Raw genomic sequence first — 22001 nt, 5'->3', positions numbered from 1 at the left:
TAACGCGAATAATTCGCGTTAATTTTAGCGCTTTTAAACTTAAACCATTAACATTGGCAAAAAAGAAAAAATTAAAAGGACTTCTATTTAATTCAACAAGTTCCTTAAATTTCAACGAATTTGCTTCCCTAACTTTAAATCAAAACTTTTTCAAAATTGCATGTAATTCATAAAACTGAAAAGGAAACTACCTTAAGCTAAAGAAAACAAAGAGTGAAGGGTGAACTTTAGCAAAATCAATAAATTTGAATCGAATTCAAAAACAACAACAAATTATACCTATATCTGGTGGAGTAAGTGATTGAAATATGTTGTAAAAGAAAAACCAAAAAAGGAAATGCGAAGCAATCAAAAATAATTTTTTTGAAAAACGATATAAAACAGAAAGCAAAATATAAAAATTAAAGAAATAGCCCCAAAAAATAAATATATCCCTTTGCTAGCCCGTCCTTTCAGTGTCATTGTTTGAGGAGGACGCGATGTATCGTATAACAGCATCTTTGAGTCGTGAACACACCATCATAAAATGTTCCACGATTTAAGAATGCTTGGCTCTTATATTTAGAATTTCCTAGAAATATTTGTATTAATAAAATTGAAATTCTTTTTTATTTTCCTTTCAAACTATATGGCAAGCATTTGATTTGATATTCCTGGTATAACAATATTGCAAAACTTTCCTAGATTTATATCATTCACTTTTAGAAAAGGAATCTGATTGGTAAATTCTCCATAATTTTTGTAAAAGCTTTGTCAGCTTAAACGTGCATTCTTCTATGTTACTGTTGTTAACCATCATATTTTTATATAATCTTTTTCCTGATAAAATTGCATCCTTTTGCCAGTTGCCCATGGTGTTTGGAACTATTTTTACTGTGAAATTTGAAATTTAAAAATGAATACCTTCAAACAAAGTGAGGTATCTCTACTTTTAATAATACTTTTCTTTTTAATTTTTTTTTTTAACTAAAATGAGCACTTCTTAGACCAGTGCCGATGCCTTCAAAAACATTAAAAAGTACAAAAAAATCATAGTAGGATGAAACCCATTGGAAAAGGAGGGGAATATGATAAGAATGAAAGCAAAAATAAATTACGGTCGAGCCGAGTTCGGGAAGTGGGTGGGTTGAGTTTTTAATGGTAAAAAATGGTATATCTCGATTTCCGGCAAAACTACAAATCCTATAGAAAAAAGTTGTATGGCAAAGTTGTCGGTAATAAAAAGATCTACAACTTTTGTATCAACAATTTTTTCACATAACCTCAAAATTTATGTGAAAAATTCAAAAAACCGAGTTTTTGGTTTTTTATTTTTATCTTTTTCAAAAACAATAACTTTTCTACGAAATTTGGTGAAAACTTACCTTATTATGTCCCAAATACACTGTAATTTATTTGATTTAAAATATTAATTTGTTCACCTTATTTTGACTTAATACCAAAAAAACACCCTAATTTTCAATCGAAAATTCACGTGTCAAAATATCAGCTTTTTTCAAAAAGTCGATGGGCATTTCGTTCGTTAAAATGTCTTTTTTCTGATGGTGTAAAAAAAATTTTACATTAGTATACTATAGATACGGTGACCATATTTCTGTAAGCGAAACCCGGGACAAATAAAAAAAATCGTAAGATCATTTTGAAAATTTTAATTTTTCAAAAAAAAAATATAATTTTTTTAAATGAGTTTTCATAATTTTTCCTTATTTTGATATCAAGATTTCCTAAACGATTTAATGGGAGCATTTTTGAGGAATTCGTTTAAATCGTTTACGAAATCAGAAATCATTTTTTAATCAAAATCAGGAGAGCTGTTTTTTAACATTTTAATTTTGTTTTAAATGATTTTGAAATTGTAGGATCTTTAATTCAACTTTTAACTTGTCCTTAAAAGTTTATAAACTCTTCTTCTTTACTCTTTCATTTGTTGTTCATTATTCGAAAAAAAAAATTTCCTGGTGTAGCTTTTCAACCTGACAAACAGAACCTGGAACTAATTAATTGACTAACAATTTTAAGAACTAAAACCTAATCGTAAGGGAAATTTTTTATTTTCGTTGCACATTACGCAGTCTAGCCAACGAAATTCTTACCTGTGCTAGAATATTTTGAGAGTTTTCAATCGTTTGTCACTCCCATTTATTTGTCCAGTCAATTTTTCTTGCTCCAAAAGTTTTTTAACTTTGGAGACATAGAAAAATTTTCGTTTTGCTTCATCAGCGTACTGAGCTGAATGCTTTATCCGAAAAATTAGAAAAAATTTAATTTCCAACCACTGTTTTCTTGTTTTCTGTACAAATATTGAAAATATAATGTGCAAATACGGGACAATCACGGGACAAATAACAAAATACGGGACACTTATACGTCCCGGGTTTCTTAAATAAAAACCCGGGACAAGCTGTAGAAATACGGGACAGTCCCGGGTAAACCGGGACGGATGGTCACCGTAACTATAGAACATGTTCTAGTAAAATTCAAAAAATGAAAAAAGCTTGAATTCGAAAAAAAATTTTTATCATTGTTTACAATTTTGGCCTATTTATTCAAATTTACACTTTAATTACTCAAAAAACGTAAGATTAATCAATGTTACATGAAATCTTACGTTTTTTGAGTAATTAAAGTGTAAATTTGAATAAATAGGCCAAAATTGTAAACAATGATAAAATTTCTTTTCGAATTCAAGCTTTTTTCTTTTTTTTGAATTTTACTAGAACATGTTCTATAGTATACTAATGTAAAATTTTTTTTACACCATCAGAAAAAAGACATTTTAACGAACAAAATGCCCACCGACTTTTTGAAAAAAGCTGATATTTTGACACGTAAATTTTCGATTGAAAATTAGGGTGTTTTTTTGGTATTAAGTCAAAATAAGGTGAACAAATTAATATTTTAAATCAAATAAATTACAGTGTATTTCGGACATAATAAGGTAAGTTTTCACCAAATTTCGTAGAAAATTTTTTGTTTTTGAAAAAGATAAAAATAAAAAACCAAAAACTCTGTTTTTTGAATTTTTCACATAAATTTTGAGGTTATGTGAAAAAATTGTTGATTCAAAAGTTGTAGATCTTTTTATTACCTACAACTTTGTCATACAACTTTTTTCTATAGGATTTGTAGTTTTGCCGGAAATCGAGATATACCATTTTTTACCATTAAAAACTCAACCCACCCACTTCCCGAACTCGGCTCGCCCGTAATTTATTTTTCATTTAATTTTCATCATATTCACCTCCTTTTCCAATGGGTTTCATTCTACTATGATTTTTTTTGGTTTCAAAAATTATCGACCCTGGTCTATCTGTTTATCAGAGTAAAATGCCAACATATTTAGACTTTAGAGGTGGCCACATTGTCAACTTCCCAAGGCCGAGGCAGTGCTTCGTACTTTAAAATGCATTTTTTTCGGCAATGTTTTCATAAAGTTGAAAAAAAAAACTTCAAAACTCTTAACTTTAACTTTTTTTATTTTAACACCTATTTATAAATTCTTTTATAGAAACAAAAACTCATTTTCAAAAAAAAAAATGTTTTCAACACATATTTAACACTTATTTTTGTTTCTGTTTGCAGTGTCCAAAGCGAAAATCCTCGCTAATCCAGAGCTGTTCTTCAAAAGCGGAAGTGATATAAATTTAACATGTATCGCAACCCAAGCACCCGCCCCACCATCATACATCTACTGGTACAAGGACGGTGATTTAATAAACTATTCGCAGCGTGGCGGAATCAATGTTCTAACCGAACGTCAGACAAAAACAAGTAAATTAGTGATAGCCCGCGTGGTGCCGTCAGATTCTGGCAACTATACGTGTACACCTAGTAATTCAAGTGAGTATTATACCTAAACCCACCTTTCCCTATCCCTATTCTAAGTTTTGTTTTGAGTTCCTAGTTGAACACAGGAAACCGATATGAATTTCCAATGTGAATAATAGAGAGAGAGAGGAACCTGAAGTTGTAGGATTTCATGTTCTGTTCAGTATGTAGTTGTTTTATTTTAGCTGGAAGCAAGTATACGTGCACACTGTATTGAGTGTGGACACTGAACAATGAAGTACTTACCTGTCAGTACTCATTGTCTCTATTTTTAGCTTTTCAATCAGTTTTAGGATTTGTAAATGTTCAGTGAAGCATCCATAATTTCAGGCCTATAGATATCAGATACAAGTGGAAACAAGAATGATAGTATTTTGGACATTGATGGGAATAATTATTCAAATCAAGTATCTTTTCCTTCCATTGAAGACACTACATGAAGAACATTATTAGATTTGGAATTTTTTGACTATCACTCCTATTTTTTGTTATTATTATTAAAAGTTTTTTTTTTTTAAACTAGGCAAGGTAAAGTAGAAACTTGACTATAAATCCGACGAAGTTTGGCACAATGTGAAACTAATGTACATTTAAGTGCCTGTAGGTCTGCCTGTTTGTCTGTCTCTTTTACATTTTACTTCAATCTTTGTATTTTAGAGATTAGGTGAAATTTTTTTAGGTTCAAATTTAAAGTTATGTAGCTACTTCCAATATGACCAAAATGTAAAAGATGTTTTTCTAAAAAACAGCTCTATAAAGATTTTGGTACAAAGAATACGGGCGTCACTCAAGTTGAGAAATATCTTAAGCATTCGCTGAAGTGAATCATTGAGTAGAAATTTTTCTCAAGTGAACGTCTGAGGAGACTTTTTTTTATTGAAGAAACTCTTAAGTTTTTTTCAGTCAGTTGACATTAGAACGCAGGTTTGCAAGTGTTTGTTTTTTGTATTTAACAATTAAAATTTGTACTCTCTTGACGAAGGACATTTTAAATAGTTTCTATTTATTTTTTTACTGTTTAATTGCGACAAATCAAACCGATGGCGAATTATAAAAAAAAATGTTTTTTTTTATGACAGTTACCTAATTCAAATCAGTCAAATTGAGTTTGAGAAAGACAAAGACAAGATTGACAGACAGTGACAGCCCTATTTCCCCTTGATTTGATCGATTGCTTGAAATATTTCTCTACTTAATGGAGTTGAGAAAAATCTTAACTGGAGTTACGACTATGAATTCCACTCTACGTGTACTGCCACACATAAATCCAGCTTTTAAAATGTTTTTGAAACGTGCCATACAAAAGTCTTCTTGATTTCTGACTCTCTCAACCGATTCCAATAAAAAATTAAGAGCAAAAACGTTTAACCTCAATCAAGGGCGAATGCGGAAAAAAATTTGGAGGGGGGGGGGACTGAAAACCCTCCCCGCGGACAACTTGTCGCCCGTGGAATCTTGTTCACGTGAAACTCACAATTGGGCTGAATATGTTTTTCTAGAAACATATCGTCACTTGAAAAGCAAAGGGGGTTGACATGTTACTCAACCACCAGAACGACTTAACGAAAAAACCAAGCTTTGTATATTTTTTACACTTAGGTAAAAGCAACCAGAAAACAACGTCAAATCAATGAAAACCACATTGATTTAACTATTATTCGGAATCATTTTGCATTGAAGATGAACATTTTAAAATCAAAGTTAAAAAAAGGTTAATTCTTGATGGTTTCGTATCTTAAAGTCGCATAAATCAAAGTAGTTCATCCTTGGCACAAAGAAGTTTCAACTTCAATTTATTTTTTCCCTCAGTGTACTTTATAAGTGGTCCAAAAATTATTTTTTTTTTTTTTTCAGATTTTCGAAAAAAAAGTTCAGAACAAGCCGAAGAAAAAATAAACTTAAAAATTTTTAATTAATTTTAGGCTCTATTCACAACTGAAAACCAAAAGTTTCATGGAGGTCTGGTTGCTAAGTTATGTACTTGCATCCAAACATTTTTTTTTTACATTCGAACAAGTTTTGGTTTACAATTATGAGTTCACATTGAACAGGCCATGCATTTAGATAAAACAAATTACGAATTTAATTTTTTCAGATTTTCGAAAAAAATTCAAGGGGTGTCTGTCTACCCCTTATCGAAAAAAATAAATTTAAACAAATTTTCTTATAATTATTCGAGTGACCTATCAAAAGAAAGGTCTTTTAAGCTCTATTTCTAACTGAAAACCAAAAGTTTCTTTTAGGTCTTTTTGCTAAGTTATTTGCATCCAAACATTTTTTTCTTACATTCGGAGGCAGATATCTGCGGACTAAATTTATACAAACAGGTTTCTTTTCTTGTGGGGTGCTGGCAACCGTTGGGGGCTCGGATGTACGTCCCTGAATGCTGCATTCAATGGAATGTGTTTTTGTTTTGTGGTGAGTTTATTCAAATTAGAAAAATATATCAACAGCAAAAAGATCAAGTTCAATATTTGACCTAGTTTTCAAACGCTTTGTCTACTACTTTCTGATTATAAATTCTTTTCTAGTTTATCATTAAAACATGCTGTAAACAAAACGCAAACTCACAACATCAAGGGACAAGGGCATGGACAAGTAAAAAGTTTTCTCATAAAAACATCATCACTTCTGGCATTCACGTTCTATGAATTAATTTTTTTTTTTTCAAAGTAGGTGAATGTAGAATTATCCTCGTCGTGCTTATATATACTCTTCATCAAAGGACATAATTTCTAGTATCATTGGTTGTGATGTGAGCATCGCATTTTAAATTGTATAATATTCCCTCCTGAAAAAACATGAGAATGCATTAACTCACGTAGCGATACCTGCCACATCCAAGAGCCAATCTTAATCATCAATCCTCTCACATTCTGTGCCACAAGGTTTTGTGTCCTTTGGCAAAGCACGAAGGAATAGAGATTAGCAGTTTAAATGAGTGCGTAAATAAACATTTTTGAATGGGCCTAAAGAATATAATCGTTTCGAACCTCCCAAGCGCTACAACAGCTTTTTATGTTCGAGCTTAAAGGGAAATTGCCTTTGTGTAATAAGGCTATAGTACCACTGAAATTGTGTTGTAATGAAGGCTTTTTTGTTAAGAAAAACATTGGATGATTAATGTTGCCTTAAATGTGTGTTGTTTACGTACTGTGTCTCCAAATGTTATAATTCATGGATATATCATGGAAAGTAATTTTTGAAGTGATGTTTGCAATTTAATACTGCTTCGTCGTGGGACTTTCGAAATAATGTGTATTTGTGTTTGTATGAATTACCAAAATCATTTAATTTGCTGAAGTCGAAAAAGTACAAAAATATTGACTGATGACAAAAACAAAAATTAAATACCTATATTACTAAATTCCTCTGAAATTTTATTAATCTCAGGAATTTAAGCATCTGTTGTCAGAGGAGACAAAGAATGAAATTGAAATCGCTTAAAGGGAACACAAGTCAACTTATCCTCTTATGTTTAATATTTCGAAAATAAAAAAAGTACCAATTACGCTCAAAGGATTTAAAAATTTAAACGGATGAACAAAATAATGAATAAATCATATTGAATAATGAAATCTTAAGTCCCAAAAAATATGAATACTGTCAGGTTCATGTCCGTTACCTTAAAGATCAGTGCCAGTTTGGGGGCTAAAAGTTGAATAGAAATCATACCTAAGCAGAAAATGAGTGATAAGGAAATTTAGCATTAATAGTACCTATAGATAAAAGGATAAGCCGATTGGATCGCAACAGACGGCCAGAAGTGGGTTGAGGGGAGCTAGAACTACATTGAAACACAATCTGAAAAAGCACATCAAAGTTTTATAATAAATTGTAATTTTAAGTTGTCTCACCAATGAAATTTTTGTTTCTGATATTTTGTTGCATTTAAATTTAAAGAAATGCTTTCGAAATTAAAATAAAATATTTATTGCAACCAAAAAATATTTATATTAAAAAAAAAATTATTGCAGCTGAAAAAAAAAATTGAATAAAAAAAATTCAAATATGTATAAATGCATTAAATAAAATGTTATTGCAAATAAAAAAATAAAAAATTTTCTACATTAAGAAAATAATTCAATGCAAAATGTGTGCTTAAATAATTTTCTTTTATATTCGTCGAATTTCTTAGTATTTTGGCTATTTAATTATACAATAAGCCATTTCAACTGTAAGAACTGCTAATGTAATACAAAGTAATCAAAATTGTAAGATATTCGACGAAAAAGAAAATACGAAGATATTTAATGCACATATTAATGTATTTAATTTTTTTTTTTCAATGCAGAAATTTTTTTTTAAATAAAACACTTCATTGATGCAAAGTAGATTGTAAATATTAAAAAGAATTAATCAGAAGTTAAACTGTTTATATTTTTTCTTGCGATAATAGGTACTATACAGGGTGTCCCAAAAGTAATGGATCAAACGAAATATGCTGATAGGCCAACTTTAGGGCTCTCAGAATTTGGTAACTTGTTCATCCCAAATCCTTACGGTTTTCGATTTAATGCAATTTTTGTGAAATTTCGAAAAACCACGACTTGGCAACAGTATTTTGCTTCCTCCGCTCATAATTGATTTTTGTTTTTTACAATTCTTTCACTAAAACATTGCCAAATAATAAGAAATAACTAATTAATCAAAATATTTTTTATTTCATATGCCATTTTCATGCAAATTTATTAACAGTTCCATGTTTTATAAAAACTCAATTTCATACTTTTATTTCAGAATAACTCCTTGAAAAAAATTTGTATGGTGTGACACTGGTATATTGCTTTAAAAACTTGCCGTGTTATTGCAGTTTTCAAAAATGTATAAAAGTTTTCAAAGTTGAAGTTAGAACTAAAGATATTACAATTTAAATCCAATAAAACAGGACTTTCCAGAGCAAAATAACAAAGAAAAATAAACACATTTTCTCGGCTGTTGTTTGTTTATTTCTTTTTGAATAAAAGCCTCGATTTTTGTTTGTTATTTTGCTCTGAAAACTCCTGTTTTTTTGCATTAAAATTGTAATATCTTTCGTTCTAATTTGAACTTTGGAAATTTTTATACATTTTTGAAAAGTGCAATAACACGGCAGGTTTTTAAAATAATAAACCAGTATCACACCATACAATTTTTTATCGGGATGATGCTCTGAAATAAAACTACGAAATTGAGTTTTTATAAAATATGGAACTGTTAATTAATTTGCAGCAAAATGGCATAAGAAATAAAAATATTTTGATTAATTAATTATTTCTTATTATTTGGCAGTGTTTTAGTGAAAGAATTGTAAAAAACAAAAATCAATTATGAGCGGTGGAAGCAAAATACTGTTGCCAAGTCGGGATTTTTCGAAATTTCACAAAAACTGCATTAAATCGAAAACCGTAAGGATTTGGGATGAACAAGTTACCAAATTCTGAGAACCCTAAAGTTGGCCTATCAGCATATTTCGTTTGATCCATTACTTTTGGGACACCCTGTATATCAAGTTATGCATTCGTACAAAAAAAAAGTTGAGATAACATTTTTCCATGATATTACGTTGGTAGTGAATGCCAAAAAAGTGGGTCCCGGAAGTCTGTCAATCTGTATAAGAAGCTACAGCCTAAACGGAGAGACCGATTGACTTCAAATTTGGTATGTACCATTTTTTGGAGACTCTCCAGAGGTGTTTTTGGAATTAATTTTTTTGGACCAAAAATAACGGTACTTGTCATATACCGATTTTAGTAAAATTAAAATTGATCAAAAACGGCTTCAACGATTTTGTTAAAAAAAATTCAAATGAAAGTTTTAAGACAAGGTCTATCTTTAAATGAAACAAATTTTTTTGAAAATCATTATTAACGGTACCTGCCATAGAATCGTTTTTTTTTTAAATCCGATATTCTCCTAAACGGCTTATTCGATTTAAACGAACTTTTTGTGAAGAAGCACTTGTATAACTCATATAACGCTCAGCCGCTCAGCCAGCGGTACGATTGTATAACTTGATATTAAGCACCTTTATCTATATATATTTTAGTTCTTATTTTATTCCAAATTCAAAACCCAATGCGCTTAACTATATCGGTGATTAATTACTTTTTTGTTTTTGTAAACTAATCTCAAAGTTCTATTTATCCTGATATTAAAGAAAATAACACTTTTTCCTTATACCTACAATCAAAACACTATGGAATGGAGTGTCGACAACCAAAATTTCTCCATCAAGTAGGTTAGGTACCTCTATCAGCCCATTAATTTGTCTGCTCTGTTTTATGATTAATATATCACAAATTTTCTATATGATTTTCCGCAAATAAAACATTTTCCAAAACCGAAATTTATTTTGGTGTTAACCGAACCGTCAGTTTTTATATCTTAGAAGAACGTGTTCAACAAGAAGCACACGTATCTCCCAGGCAAAACCAGGAACAAACATATATACAATCCAATGTTCAAATATGTATTTAGATCCCCACACGTATTTTATCCAATTTCCTCCATCAATGTTAAAGTTTCATTACTTTGTTTCTATTGATGTTTTATGTGCATGAGAAATCGAAAAGTAAATCTCCCACAAGGACCTAAAATATCACTTATAAACTAAGCCTTTCCCTGTCAAATTGTTATCATTATACAAACTCCTTGAGAATATTAAAGTAGAAATTTATCTTCCACAACCAACATCACCATCACCATCACCATCACATCAGCAAAGAAAGGACATTTTCTGAAGGCATTAGTTTTCTTATTCCTTTTACTTAACAAGAGCATCTGCATATAAATTTATAGATATAAACTAAGAACTTGAGGCATGAGACAGAGGCACTCTCTTCGAATGCATAAAATTATAACACCGAGTGTCTTTCGCCTTTAATTTGCTTTTTCCTTTCCAAAGTAAGTAAATGTAAAAATATTCAAGGACACAGTTCCAATCAAAGTTTCCTAATTGAATTTGTTAGTAGTTGAGATTTTTGGCAACGATAGGTTCGACTTCACTTGATGGTCAACTTTTCTTTTCTCATTCATTCAATCAGGCTTTTTGAAGCAACAGGAATTAATTAGGGGGCAGACCTACCTTGAACTTGTGTTGTGTCATTTTCTTTGAAGTAAGAGAAGGCCATCAGGCAGGCCGAAACAGAATAAACACCAAACCAACATAATATTATGAAGTTCGATTTTGTTTTTAATATTTTCGCCTCACAGGATATAGCACTTGTGCCTTAGACTACCTTTTTCCATAGTCGTCCTTCGTTAGTAAAATGCAAATTTACAATAAGCACAACGACAGCTGTTCTTGTTTACTTTTGTCCCAAGAGCCAACAGCGAAAGAGGAGTAAAAAAAAAAATGAAATGTGGTGTTGATGCTCCAAATGGAATATCTAATTACTTTGGGAAAGAATATATACATAGGTTTAGGCAGAGGTTGATGATTCGCTGTCGGTGGAAGACGACACAGGCTATGAGCCTTTTCCGAGGAATGGACTATGTCTTTTTGGTTTAAATATGAACGTTATTAAGTTAGAATAATTCTGTCGGTGAATTAATAAAAACTAAGAGATAGAAACTTTAGCACTTTATTTTGTTCCACAACTCGCCAGGTGCTACTATCTGAGTAAAGTTTTTTCATTTGAAAACCAGGGAGTTTATTAAAAAAAAAAAACTAGGCATATTGTAAACATACCTATAACAACAGATTTCTGAGAAATTTTTATTTATCCAGTACCTTTACACAGAAAAAAGTATGTTGATGTAAAACTATTATTTTGGAGAGCCAGCTGTGATCCTATTTCTTGCACTTAATAAATCAACGGGTAGTTGCTCAAAATTTGTTTCTTTCACCCGTCTTTAAATTCTTTAACTGTTTGGCAGCGACCCGCCATTTTTTTTTATATATAGAATTTTTAAAGAACCTTCCATTTTCATTCACTTAGAGATCATAGGGAACTTTTTCAACAGTTTTTGTTTTTAATTGCAGCAGTGAATCAATTGAATCGTCCTTTTCTGTATCCCCCTCCATTAAGTATGGGTTGACTAGTGAAACACATATTATTTACAATATTAGTTGCACTTTTAATAATTTTAATCAGTAAAAATGAAAACTTATTTAAATAAAATTCAAAGTAGATAAATATTTATTTCGAATTTCATTAAAAAACATCGAATTTAAAGCAATCTTAAGGCGATTATTTGTAATAAATAATATGCTATATTATGATTTCTTGAAAAAGATTAACTTTAAAATAGATTTTTTTTAAAAGGAACTCGACATAAAATGTTCTAATTTTATTTTTTCTTTGAAAATTTGATTACATTTAACCCTTAAAAAATGAAAAGAAACATCTGTCAGTAAATTTGATGAAATATTAATAAAATAATGTGTCAATTTTTGCATAAACGGCAACGTCATATTTCCGTTCTCCGATTTACTCGTTGGAGCCCTTTTTGAGAAAATTGCAATTACTCAAAAACGTTATATGGGAGATAAAAAAGATATTTAAAAAAAAAAAAAAAATAAAACAAATAAAGCGTCTTGGAAAATTCATATCTACCAAGTTTCAAGCAAATCCATCCATCAGCTAAGGCCCTAACTCGATGTACAGACGCAAACAGACCGACCGCGACGTGACGGGACCCACGGCATGACGAGAAGCTCTTATTTGATATTCTCCATCATCGTAATGTTGGTTTTGATTAAAACCTTATTTTTACCTGACATAACAATGACAGAGAATCCAAAAAAAAGTTGGATCTGCAAGTCAATTTCTATCTCTGTCTGTATAAGGAACTACAGCTTAAACGGATGGACTGATTAATTTCGAAATTTTTATGTAGAGTTTTTTTGGACACTCTCCAGAGAGATTTTTGGAACTAATTCTGTGCAACCAAAACTAACGGTAACTCCCATTAACCATTTTCGGAAATTTCTCAAAAATGACTCAAAGGTGGCCAACTTTCTTAAAAATATTCCTTTTAGACGAGAGTATTTTTAAGAAAGTTGGACACCTAGGTTTCTATAGATTTATTTTATACCACTGGGGTTTGAAATTTTTCATAAAATACTTTTTTTACATTTTGCATCGAAAAACAGATTTCAAATTTTTTTAAGGAAAATGTGCAATAGCTATGAAATTTTTAAAGTGTTTATGTACTTATCCAATTTTTGTAGAAAATTATAAAAAAAAAAGAAATAAATAAAATTCATTCAGTCGTGGTTGTAGTGAACGAAAACATAAGATGATAAAATTTAAAATACACTGAACGAAAAAAAAGCCAATAAATTTATGAACTGGTTGCAATAGAACTTTTTTCTATCTGTTTTTAGAACAGTCATAAGTGTAGCTATCAGCCGTTTAAGGGTTGTCCATTCTCTATCGGATTACATTCGGACCTATTCTAAACAAAAATTCCCAGGGAAGTGGTTTCGGAAGAAGGGCCCCAATCGGAAAAATGGTGGAAATTTCCTTTTTTTTTTTTTGCTTTCTCCAACTTCTGAATCATTAAAGAACGAAATTCAAACTAAAAAAAATAATAAAATTTTAAGAACTTTTCAGTTGGGAGTTTTTTTTTTAGAATAGGCCTGATTATGACGATTACAACTCAACTTCAACTTTTTGAATAGTTATACCTAAGAAACGGTGGGTATTAGGCAAAAAAGTGTCAGGACACTTTTTATAAATAATAATCTGGTCTACAATTCTCGCACTGAAAATTTTTTGATAAGACTTACCGTTTTGCTGAAAATCGTGAAAAACCAGTTTTTGTGACCTTTGACCCCAAGTAAATTTTTTTCCATGTCTCGGATTGATGAGGACTTTTTAGATTTAATTTATGATGGTGTTTTCAACAATCCTACCAACTTTCAGCTTGCTGGGAATTAGGTATTGTAACCTCGGATGTCTAAATTGACCGGACTATAAATAAATATTTAAATCACAGTACACATAAAAAGGTAACATATTCCGAACTGACATTGGTCGCCAAATTGTCAAAACATGACAAACTGGCGACCAATGTCAGCTACCGCATTCTTAATTCTTTGAATTACCGACGAAAAACGCACAAAAACCGATAAACCACGCACACCACTAATTTTTAAACAAATATTGACCATTTTCCGCGTTGAAACACGAAGAAAATTTGTTATTTTTCAATTTATAATTTTTTCAAATGACATTTTATAAATTAAAACAAAAACAAATTTCCTGTTTACTGCGATTGAAAAATAAAAATTAAAGGGCGACCTGACAGATTGGTGCCCATTTTTGACAAACAAATTTTGACAACGTTCGGAAGATATTACCTTATTATGTGTACTGTGTATTTAAATAATCAAACTTTCGATGATGGGTCATTTAATTATTTTGACATGTTAATTATTATCGATAACTTCAAAATGAAATTCCAATATTATTTATTTTTTTCTTTTCAAAAACACATAAAAAAGTTTTTGAAATGCAACTGTAACTATTTGAGCTTTTTTTTTAAAAATGCATCTTTAGAAAGTTATCAAATTGCATTCCTACTTTTTTTGAAGCAAAAATTTTTAGCATATGAATGAGAATATCTTATTCCGAACCCTATAGTAATTTGTGAATAAAAAAGTCCCGTAAAAGCTTATAAGGCTTTGACCCAGTCTAAGAGAAGAGAATGGATAGAGGACTAGCTACGCCACTGCATTCTACATAAGATACCCCCAACCAGTATCTTGTCATTTTTCCAAAATCTAATCTCTCTTTTGGCAAGACCTTGGTTTATTTATCCTGATTTGGCATTATACTACAAATATTGCAAATAATACAACTTTAAAGTCATTAAAAGTATTTCAAGATTCAGCTGCCAATAAAATAAATTGCACGACTGGGGTCGCACGTACTTGCTCTTATGCTTAAAGTAACAATAATGTTAAAGCTTTTTATTCAAGAAATTTAAAATTTCATAAGTAGTATAAAAAAATTAAATCTGTTTTTATAATTAATTAAACTCCGTTTTAAATTATCTTAAAAAAAAAAAAATTATGCCATTTTATTTCTTGTATAAAAACGTATTTTTAGAAAAAAAATTTCGAAAATTGTAGGAGCCGTTTTTTAAAAAAATAATTTTTTATATATAAAAATTTTTTAACATTTTTAAAAAAAAAAGTTGGTATGCCATTTTGAAGAAATAATTAATTTACACATAAAAACTAAATTTCAAAATTTTTCATTGGTCCGTTTTCAAAAAATTGATTTTTCAAAAAAAAATTTTGAAATATTTTTTAAAAAACCAAAAATTCGTTTTTTGAAAATTTTTTAAATTCTTAATTTTATCTTTACTTACACACGTTTGTATAAAAATTTTCATTTAAATCGGGTTAATGTTGTACGAGATATTCAGAAACGAAAAAAAAAAACGTTCTATGACAGGTACCATTAATAACGGTACAAAAAATATTTTTTTTATTTTAAAAGTTGGCTCTTATGTGTAGTACTACACACAAAAATTTTAATCAAAATCGTTAGAGCCGTTTTTGAAAAAAATTAACTTTTCTATTTCCGTTATATGACAGGTACCGTTAGTTTTGGTCATAAAAAAAAAATTTTAATTTCCCCTCTAGGGAATCACCAAAAACTGCTAACTACCAAGTTTGAAGAAAATCACTTCACTCGTTTAGGCTGCAGCTCCAGATAGAGACAGACACACAGACAGACAGACAGACAGACAGACAGACAGACAGACAGACAGACAGACAGACAGACAGACATACAGACAGACAGACAGAATTGCCGGACCCACTTTTTTGACATTCTCCATCATCGTAATGTCATGTAAAATTGTTATCTCGAGTTCGATTTTTTTTACGAATCCTAAACTTGCCCTATAGTACCTATATCGCAAGTAAAAAAACAAAAAACAAAGAAATACTAAAATAATAATTGTTGGTAGGTATGTTTGACAATCGGAATACAGTACTGACAAACAGTATAAACTGGTCAAAAAGTACCTGATGTGCGTTTATATTATGCTCTGAAGAGCAGTTTGCTATGACAGTCACTGCTTGCAATTATGAAAGCTAAGCATGCATCGGTTCTATTTTCAGTTTCACCCGATTGACTTTTGGAAGTTGTGACACAAATCACATGAATAGTTATTTTCCTTCATGCTAAATAAAGGGTGACCATCTGCTCATTTTAATAATTAAGTTTTGTTATTGAGGTATTTTTATATACTTGCACACAAATTTGCTTGCATATTTTGTAAAAAATAAATATTTAGTCCGAAATTCGGAAACAACTTACACAAATAAAAAATTCTTTAACGATTTAAAACTCAATGATACCTAGATACATACATTATGTCTATACCCGCACAATTTTAGTTTGTCTTTTGTTTTATTAATCGCTTTTCTGAAAAAATGGTAACCGTATGTGTATGCACTGCACCTCATTTTCATACTACCCTATATGCAAATGGCATAAAGTTGAAATTGATAATTAAAATGATAGTTTTAGTTCTGCTGGAGGATTCTGTTAAATTTCACTTCCCGATTGCCTGGGGGCTGAGGACTTATTGGCCAATGAAATATCAATCTGAACCTGACGCAACTGCTGTCACCAGCCAGCTTACCCCCCAACACTTTAACCTAGAGTGATAAATCACTCTGTGTTCGGCATGCAGATGGCAGTTGGAATGGAACAAAAAATTCAATTCTGTCAAATGAATTTTAAATTGTTTTTTTTTTTTTAGGGAGAATTCGCTTATTAGTTTCACCACTCCGTATAGGTAATGTATTATATATTTATGATATAGATTCATATTTAAGACTAAAGAATTTCATGTATTTTTTTGGTAGGTATTTAGTAATTAAGTTGATTTATTTTTTTTGCTAATTTAACCATTTAGTGAAAAAAGGACATTTAATTTTTTTATGACCTGATCAAATTTTCAAAATACATAACAAAATTTAAGTTTGTGAGTTTTATTTGACTGTCGACACATTATTAAATATTATATTTATATTATATTATTTATATTAATATCAACTAGGAAGATATCGATTAAAATCTCAATCTGGTGGACAATGTCATAAAATTAACTAAACTGAAGGGAAGCATTTTTTTATGGGATTAGGTAGGTACCTAATTAGATGAACAAATCCTAATCAAAGACTAGGAAAAGTCAAATTCAAATTCGGTAAAATTTCTTTCATTTTTGAATTAATTTATAAAAACAACTCGAGGTTAAAGTTGTTGAAAGTTCTTGTATTGCATTATACATTTTTATGTTTTTGTTAATTTTATATACTTTTAAAGCTAAGAAAATAAAACTTTACTCAAATAAGATTATTCTAGATGAATTGCCTTTTTTTTATTACTTGCGATATAGGTACTATAGGGCAAGTTTAGGATTCGTAAAAAAAATCGAACTCGAGATAACAATTTTACATGACATTACGATGATGGAGAATGTCAAAAAAGTGGGTCCGGCAATTCTGTCTGTCTGTCTGTCTGTCTGTCTGTCTGTCTGTCTGTCTGTCTGTCTGTGTGTCTGTCTCTATCTGGAGCTGCAGCCTAAACGAGTGAAGTGATTTTCTTCAAACTTGGTAGTTAGCAGTTTTTGGTGATTCCCTAGAGGGGAAATTAAAATTTTTTTTTTATGACCAAAACTAACGGTACCTGTCATATAACGGAAATAGAAAAGTTAATTTTTTTCAAAAACGGCTCTAACGATTTTGATTAAAATTTTTGTGTGTAGTACTACACATAAGAGCCAACTTTTAAAATAAAAAAAATATTTTTGTACCGTTATTAATGGTACCTGTCATAGAACGTTTTTTTTTTTCGTTTCTGAATATCTCGTACAACATTAACCCGATTTAAATGAAAATTTTTATACAAACGTGTGTAAGTAAAGATAAAATTAAGAATTTAAAAAATTTTCAAAAAACGAATTTTTGGTTTTTTAAAAAATATTTCAAAATTTTTTTTTGAAAAATCAATTTTTTGAAAACGGACCAATGAAAAATTTTGAAATTTAGTTTTTATGTGTAAATTAATTATTTCTTCAAAATGGCATACCAACTTTTTTTTTTAAAAATGTTAAAAAATTTTTATATATAAAAAATTATTTTTTTAAAAAACGGCTCCTACAATTTTCGAAATTTTTTTTCTAAAAATACGTTTTTATACAAGAAATAAAATGGCATAATTTTTTTTTTTTTAAGATAATTTAAAACGGAGTTTAATTAATTATAAAAACAGATTTAATTTTTTTATACTACTTATGAAATTTTAAATTTCTTGAATAAAAAGCTTTAACATTATTGTTACTTTAAGCATAAGAGCAAGTACGTGCGACCCCAGTCGTGCAATTTATTTTTTTCCTGTGATAGAAAATAAACTTGGTCCTTGACTTGACCGTATCTTAGATGACAAATTTCTATGTCAATTGTCAATAAACAGTGAATTTAATTTTGTTTTATTACTATACTTGCTCTTTTTATAATATATTATGTTTAGCTACGCAGAGCAGCATCGCAATTGTACTAAATAAGAAAAAATTATTCCTATCTCAGTGGCCTTTTTTGTATTCAAATTCAATCCTAAGTTGGCTTGAATTTGAACTAAATAAGAAAGGTTAAGTTAATAATTTGATGAATACTGAAATTTATTTCAATGGCCAGTGAATATAATTTTTTTTTTCCAAATTCAAAAAATATTACGTATACGCTACAGTGATCATTGAAGTGTGTAATTATTAATTAGTTTCTAACGTTGCGCAAAATAAAGCAACTATTCTGTGTTGACTAACTTATCTTTGATATTACAATTGAAAATCGACAGAGCCATTAAAAAAAAATTTGAAAAAAAAAGTTGGTAGGTACCTATCCCATTTTTAGCCCATTTTCGAAAACTCGACATTTCAATAAGAAAAAAAAATATTGTTTTTTAATTCCTAAAATTTTTTTTCTAAATCTTATTTTTGATTTTTTTTTGTGATGTATACCGTTAATAACGATTTAAAAATAAAACTTTTTTTTATTAAAAGAAAGATCTTGTCTAAGAACTAATACATGTTTTTTTTATCCAAAATCGTAGGAGCCGTTTATTTTATGTATGTATGTATGTATTGACGGTGCGTATAAATAAAATTATGTAAACCACCATGTTATAACTCAATGGTAAGATTCTCAAGCTCTGTGCTACGTGTCAAAATTGGTGTAGGTACCTATAAGTAGAATATACTAGGGTATAAATTAGTTGGACTTTCTTAAGAGAGCAAAACTGTTAAAATTCATACAAAGTCTCCATAAGGACTAGTGCAGTGTAAGCTAAACAAGATTTTTTATTTAATCTAATTATTTTTTATTGTATGCCAGTGAGATATTTTCCTATTAAAAGTAAATTGTTATATTTTTTTAGCACATGTCACAGACAATTGGACTGAAATATTTCCAATAAGGTTCTAGACGAAATTAGATTTGATAACTTACATTTTCCTAACCTAAAGTAGGTACTAGGTACCAATGAAGCTGAATGATCATATGGACATGAAAACAAAAAACCTAAAAGTTTATTAAGACTCTTACACTGAAAATAATAAATTTCGTAAAATTACGAAAATCGTTTCATACACTACATTTTCGTTGGCCCAACGAAACTTTCGTTGGCTCAACGAAAATATATAATTTTTCGTCATATGAAAACCTTCATCAATTAATAAAAACGTTTCATACACATTTTCTCCCTTTTTAGTGCCAAAAAATCCAATTTAATGAAAAGATTCATCACTGAACGAAAAATTTCATACTCATTTTAAAGAATTAAAATAAGAATTTTTTCCTTACTTTATCAAAGTTTTAATTAAGTAACGAAAAAATTCATTAACTTATGAAATTTAACATTAACTAACGAAAATCTTCATAAGTTTATGAAAATTCTTCATATACTAATGATATATTACATCGGCTTATGAAATAAATTGCACGACTGGGACAGACAGAATTGCCGGACCCACTTTTTTGGCATTCTCCATCATCGTAATGTCATGTAAAATTGTTATCTCGAGTTCGATTTTTTTTACGAATCCTAAACTTGCCCTATAGTACCTATATCGCAAGTAAAAATACATCAGTTAACGAAAAAAAATCGTTGTCCTACCTACAAAAAAAAAAAAAAAAACCTAGACTTCGGTGTATTTCTGTTTTAATGATTAAAAACTTAATCTTGCTGGGTATAGTTCACATTAGGTTTTTGTTTAAAAATCTATGTACTTGTAAGTTGAGCTGAATATAAACAATATTTGCGTATCTACAAGGTGTCTCACGATAAGTCAGGTTTTTTTATTCCAAAATTAAAGGAATAAATGAATGAAAAATTTCGTATTTTAACGAAGTTCTTCATTAACGTATGAAAGCCATTTCGTTAAGCCAATTACGTTTTTCATCGACTGAAAATTAATTAAATTTTCGTTGGCTCAACGATTTTTTTTGTTGTATTTACGTAAGGATTTGGTTCAGTGTAAAATATAGTGATAGGAATTCGAATATTCGAACTTTCTTCCTAAAAAAAAATGATGCAAAACATTGAATCTTATCTTATGATTAAAAAAAAATACTTTTCTACAATGGAATTCTATTGGTTAAAATTAAAATAAGTCTACGTCACCGTCACCTCCTTTCATTGTAGTAGTTTTTAAATTCAGTATATCTTTATTTCCAATTGACGATGCTTTGGCCTTTTCAATTAATTAAATGGTCGCGGCTTCTTGATCTGTTGTTAAGTGTATATGGTTTAGTTGTTTAGTATTAGAGATTCAAAACATTTATATAAACTGTTCTGTACTTACCCTTTAGACTACAGAGTAATTAAAAGACAAAGCCCCAACTGATTATCTTATATTCAAATGAATAAAACATTATATCAATTTGAATATTTAATAAAAATCTAATTTGAAGATTTGTTCCCAAAACTCAGCACAAATTCCAATCTGCTCTATATTTGTGCGCGCAATTTCATCTCTCTATAAATGTATCATTCTCTCTTCATGGATTAATTAATGTCATTGAATATTCGCTTCACTGACATAACGCAATTGTCTAATTCTGTTTGATGTGCTATTAAATTATAACTCCTTTCTTTTATGCATTTTTTTTTTCTATTTTCAGATTCCGATAGTGTGTACGTTCATGTCATTAAAAGCGAACATCGGGCAGCAATGCAGCATGAGCATGCCAACCGCCTTGATGTTCCCAACTGGATTATAGCCATTTCATCATTGTTCTATATCCTTCGAAATTTCCACATCCTAAAGTCCATGGGAGTTGTGTGGGTGGGGAATTGTGGGAAAAAGCAGTTAGCAGGTGGACATCATCAATTATTGATTGCTAGCAGATAGCATACCAAAAATTGAGAAGCCAATATAACGAACAAAAAAATAAAACAAAATAAATAAAAAAAAAAGTAAAACTAATTAATTAATTATGTACGAGTATCAAAGTAGAATACATTTTAGAGTGAAAATTCTTTTTTTACAGACTTGATGATTGAAAATTGAAATACCTAATTGAAATAGTTAGTAACTAAATTTAAGAAAAAAAAAATTAATTAAAATATTTCATTAAGTGTAAATAGAAGAAAAAAATATGACGAATTCAAAATTAAAATTATTTAAGAATAAGTGTTTACATATTAGAACAAAAATGAAATAGATGTAAAAAAAAAGACAATGAACTGTAAATAAAAAAATTGTGAATACTTAACGTAAGCTCGATGTGAATTTTAATATTTAATACGTTCTAACCACAACAACAAAAAATATTTGTAATGAATAAAACAAATTAAACAAACAAAAACGTAGATATACAATCAAAGAAATATCTGTGGGATATGATTTTTTTCTATTTAAATTGTTTAGTTAAATAGTTCAAGCTTCAGAGATCTGAAAGATTTTCTAACGAAGAAAAAATACGAGTTGTTTTAAGATATCTTAAGTTATCGAAATTTCAGTGATCTCAGGTTGTTAATAAGGTTGTTTTGCCAAATGAAACCAAATTCCTCATTTTTTTGAGGGTGTACAAAATTATTTTCACTTCGATGTTATAAACTATATTCTGAGCTATCATTAATATCAGAAAAGAAAAAAAATAAATACTTCCAAATTGCGCATTCTTTAATCTTACATTATGATGGAAAACCTTCAGAAAA

General features: G+C 29.5%; 1 protein-coding gene across 2 annotated transcripts in view; it reads left to right on the top strand.

Annotated features, from left to right (window-relative positions):
- The window catches only part of LOC129916470 (V-set and immunoglobulin domain-containing protein 10), a 122812-nt gene extending 101113 nt beyond the window's left edge, over positions 1-21699 (top strand). Inside the window, exons 5-6 of one of the 2 annotated variants that reach the window (XM_055996448.1) lie at positions 3583-3840; positions 20963-21699. In XM_055996448.1, the coding sequence (XP_055852423.1) occupies positions 3583-3840; positions 20963-21192 (488 nt within the window). In that variant the 3' untranslated portion in view covers positions 21193-21699. The remainder of the gene's footprint in view (positions 1-3582; positions 3841-20962) is intronic. The other variant, XM_055996449.1, reaches the window with a different exon arrangement.
- Positions 21700-22001: the final 302 nt, after the last annotated feature.

Source organism: Episyrphus balteatus, chromosome 3, assembly GCF_945859705.1.
Source record: "Episyrphus balteatus chromosome 3, idEpiBalt1.1, whole genome shotgun sequence".
NCBI lineage: Eukaryota > Metazoa > Arthropoda > Insecta > Diptera > Syrphidae > Episyrphus > Episyrphus balteatus.
This window is presented reverse-complemented; position numbering and strand designations above follow the sequence as displayed.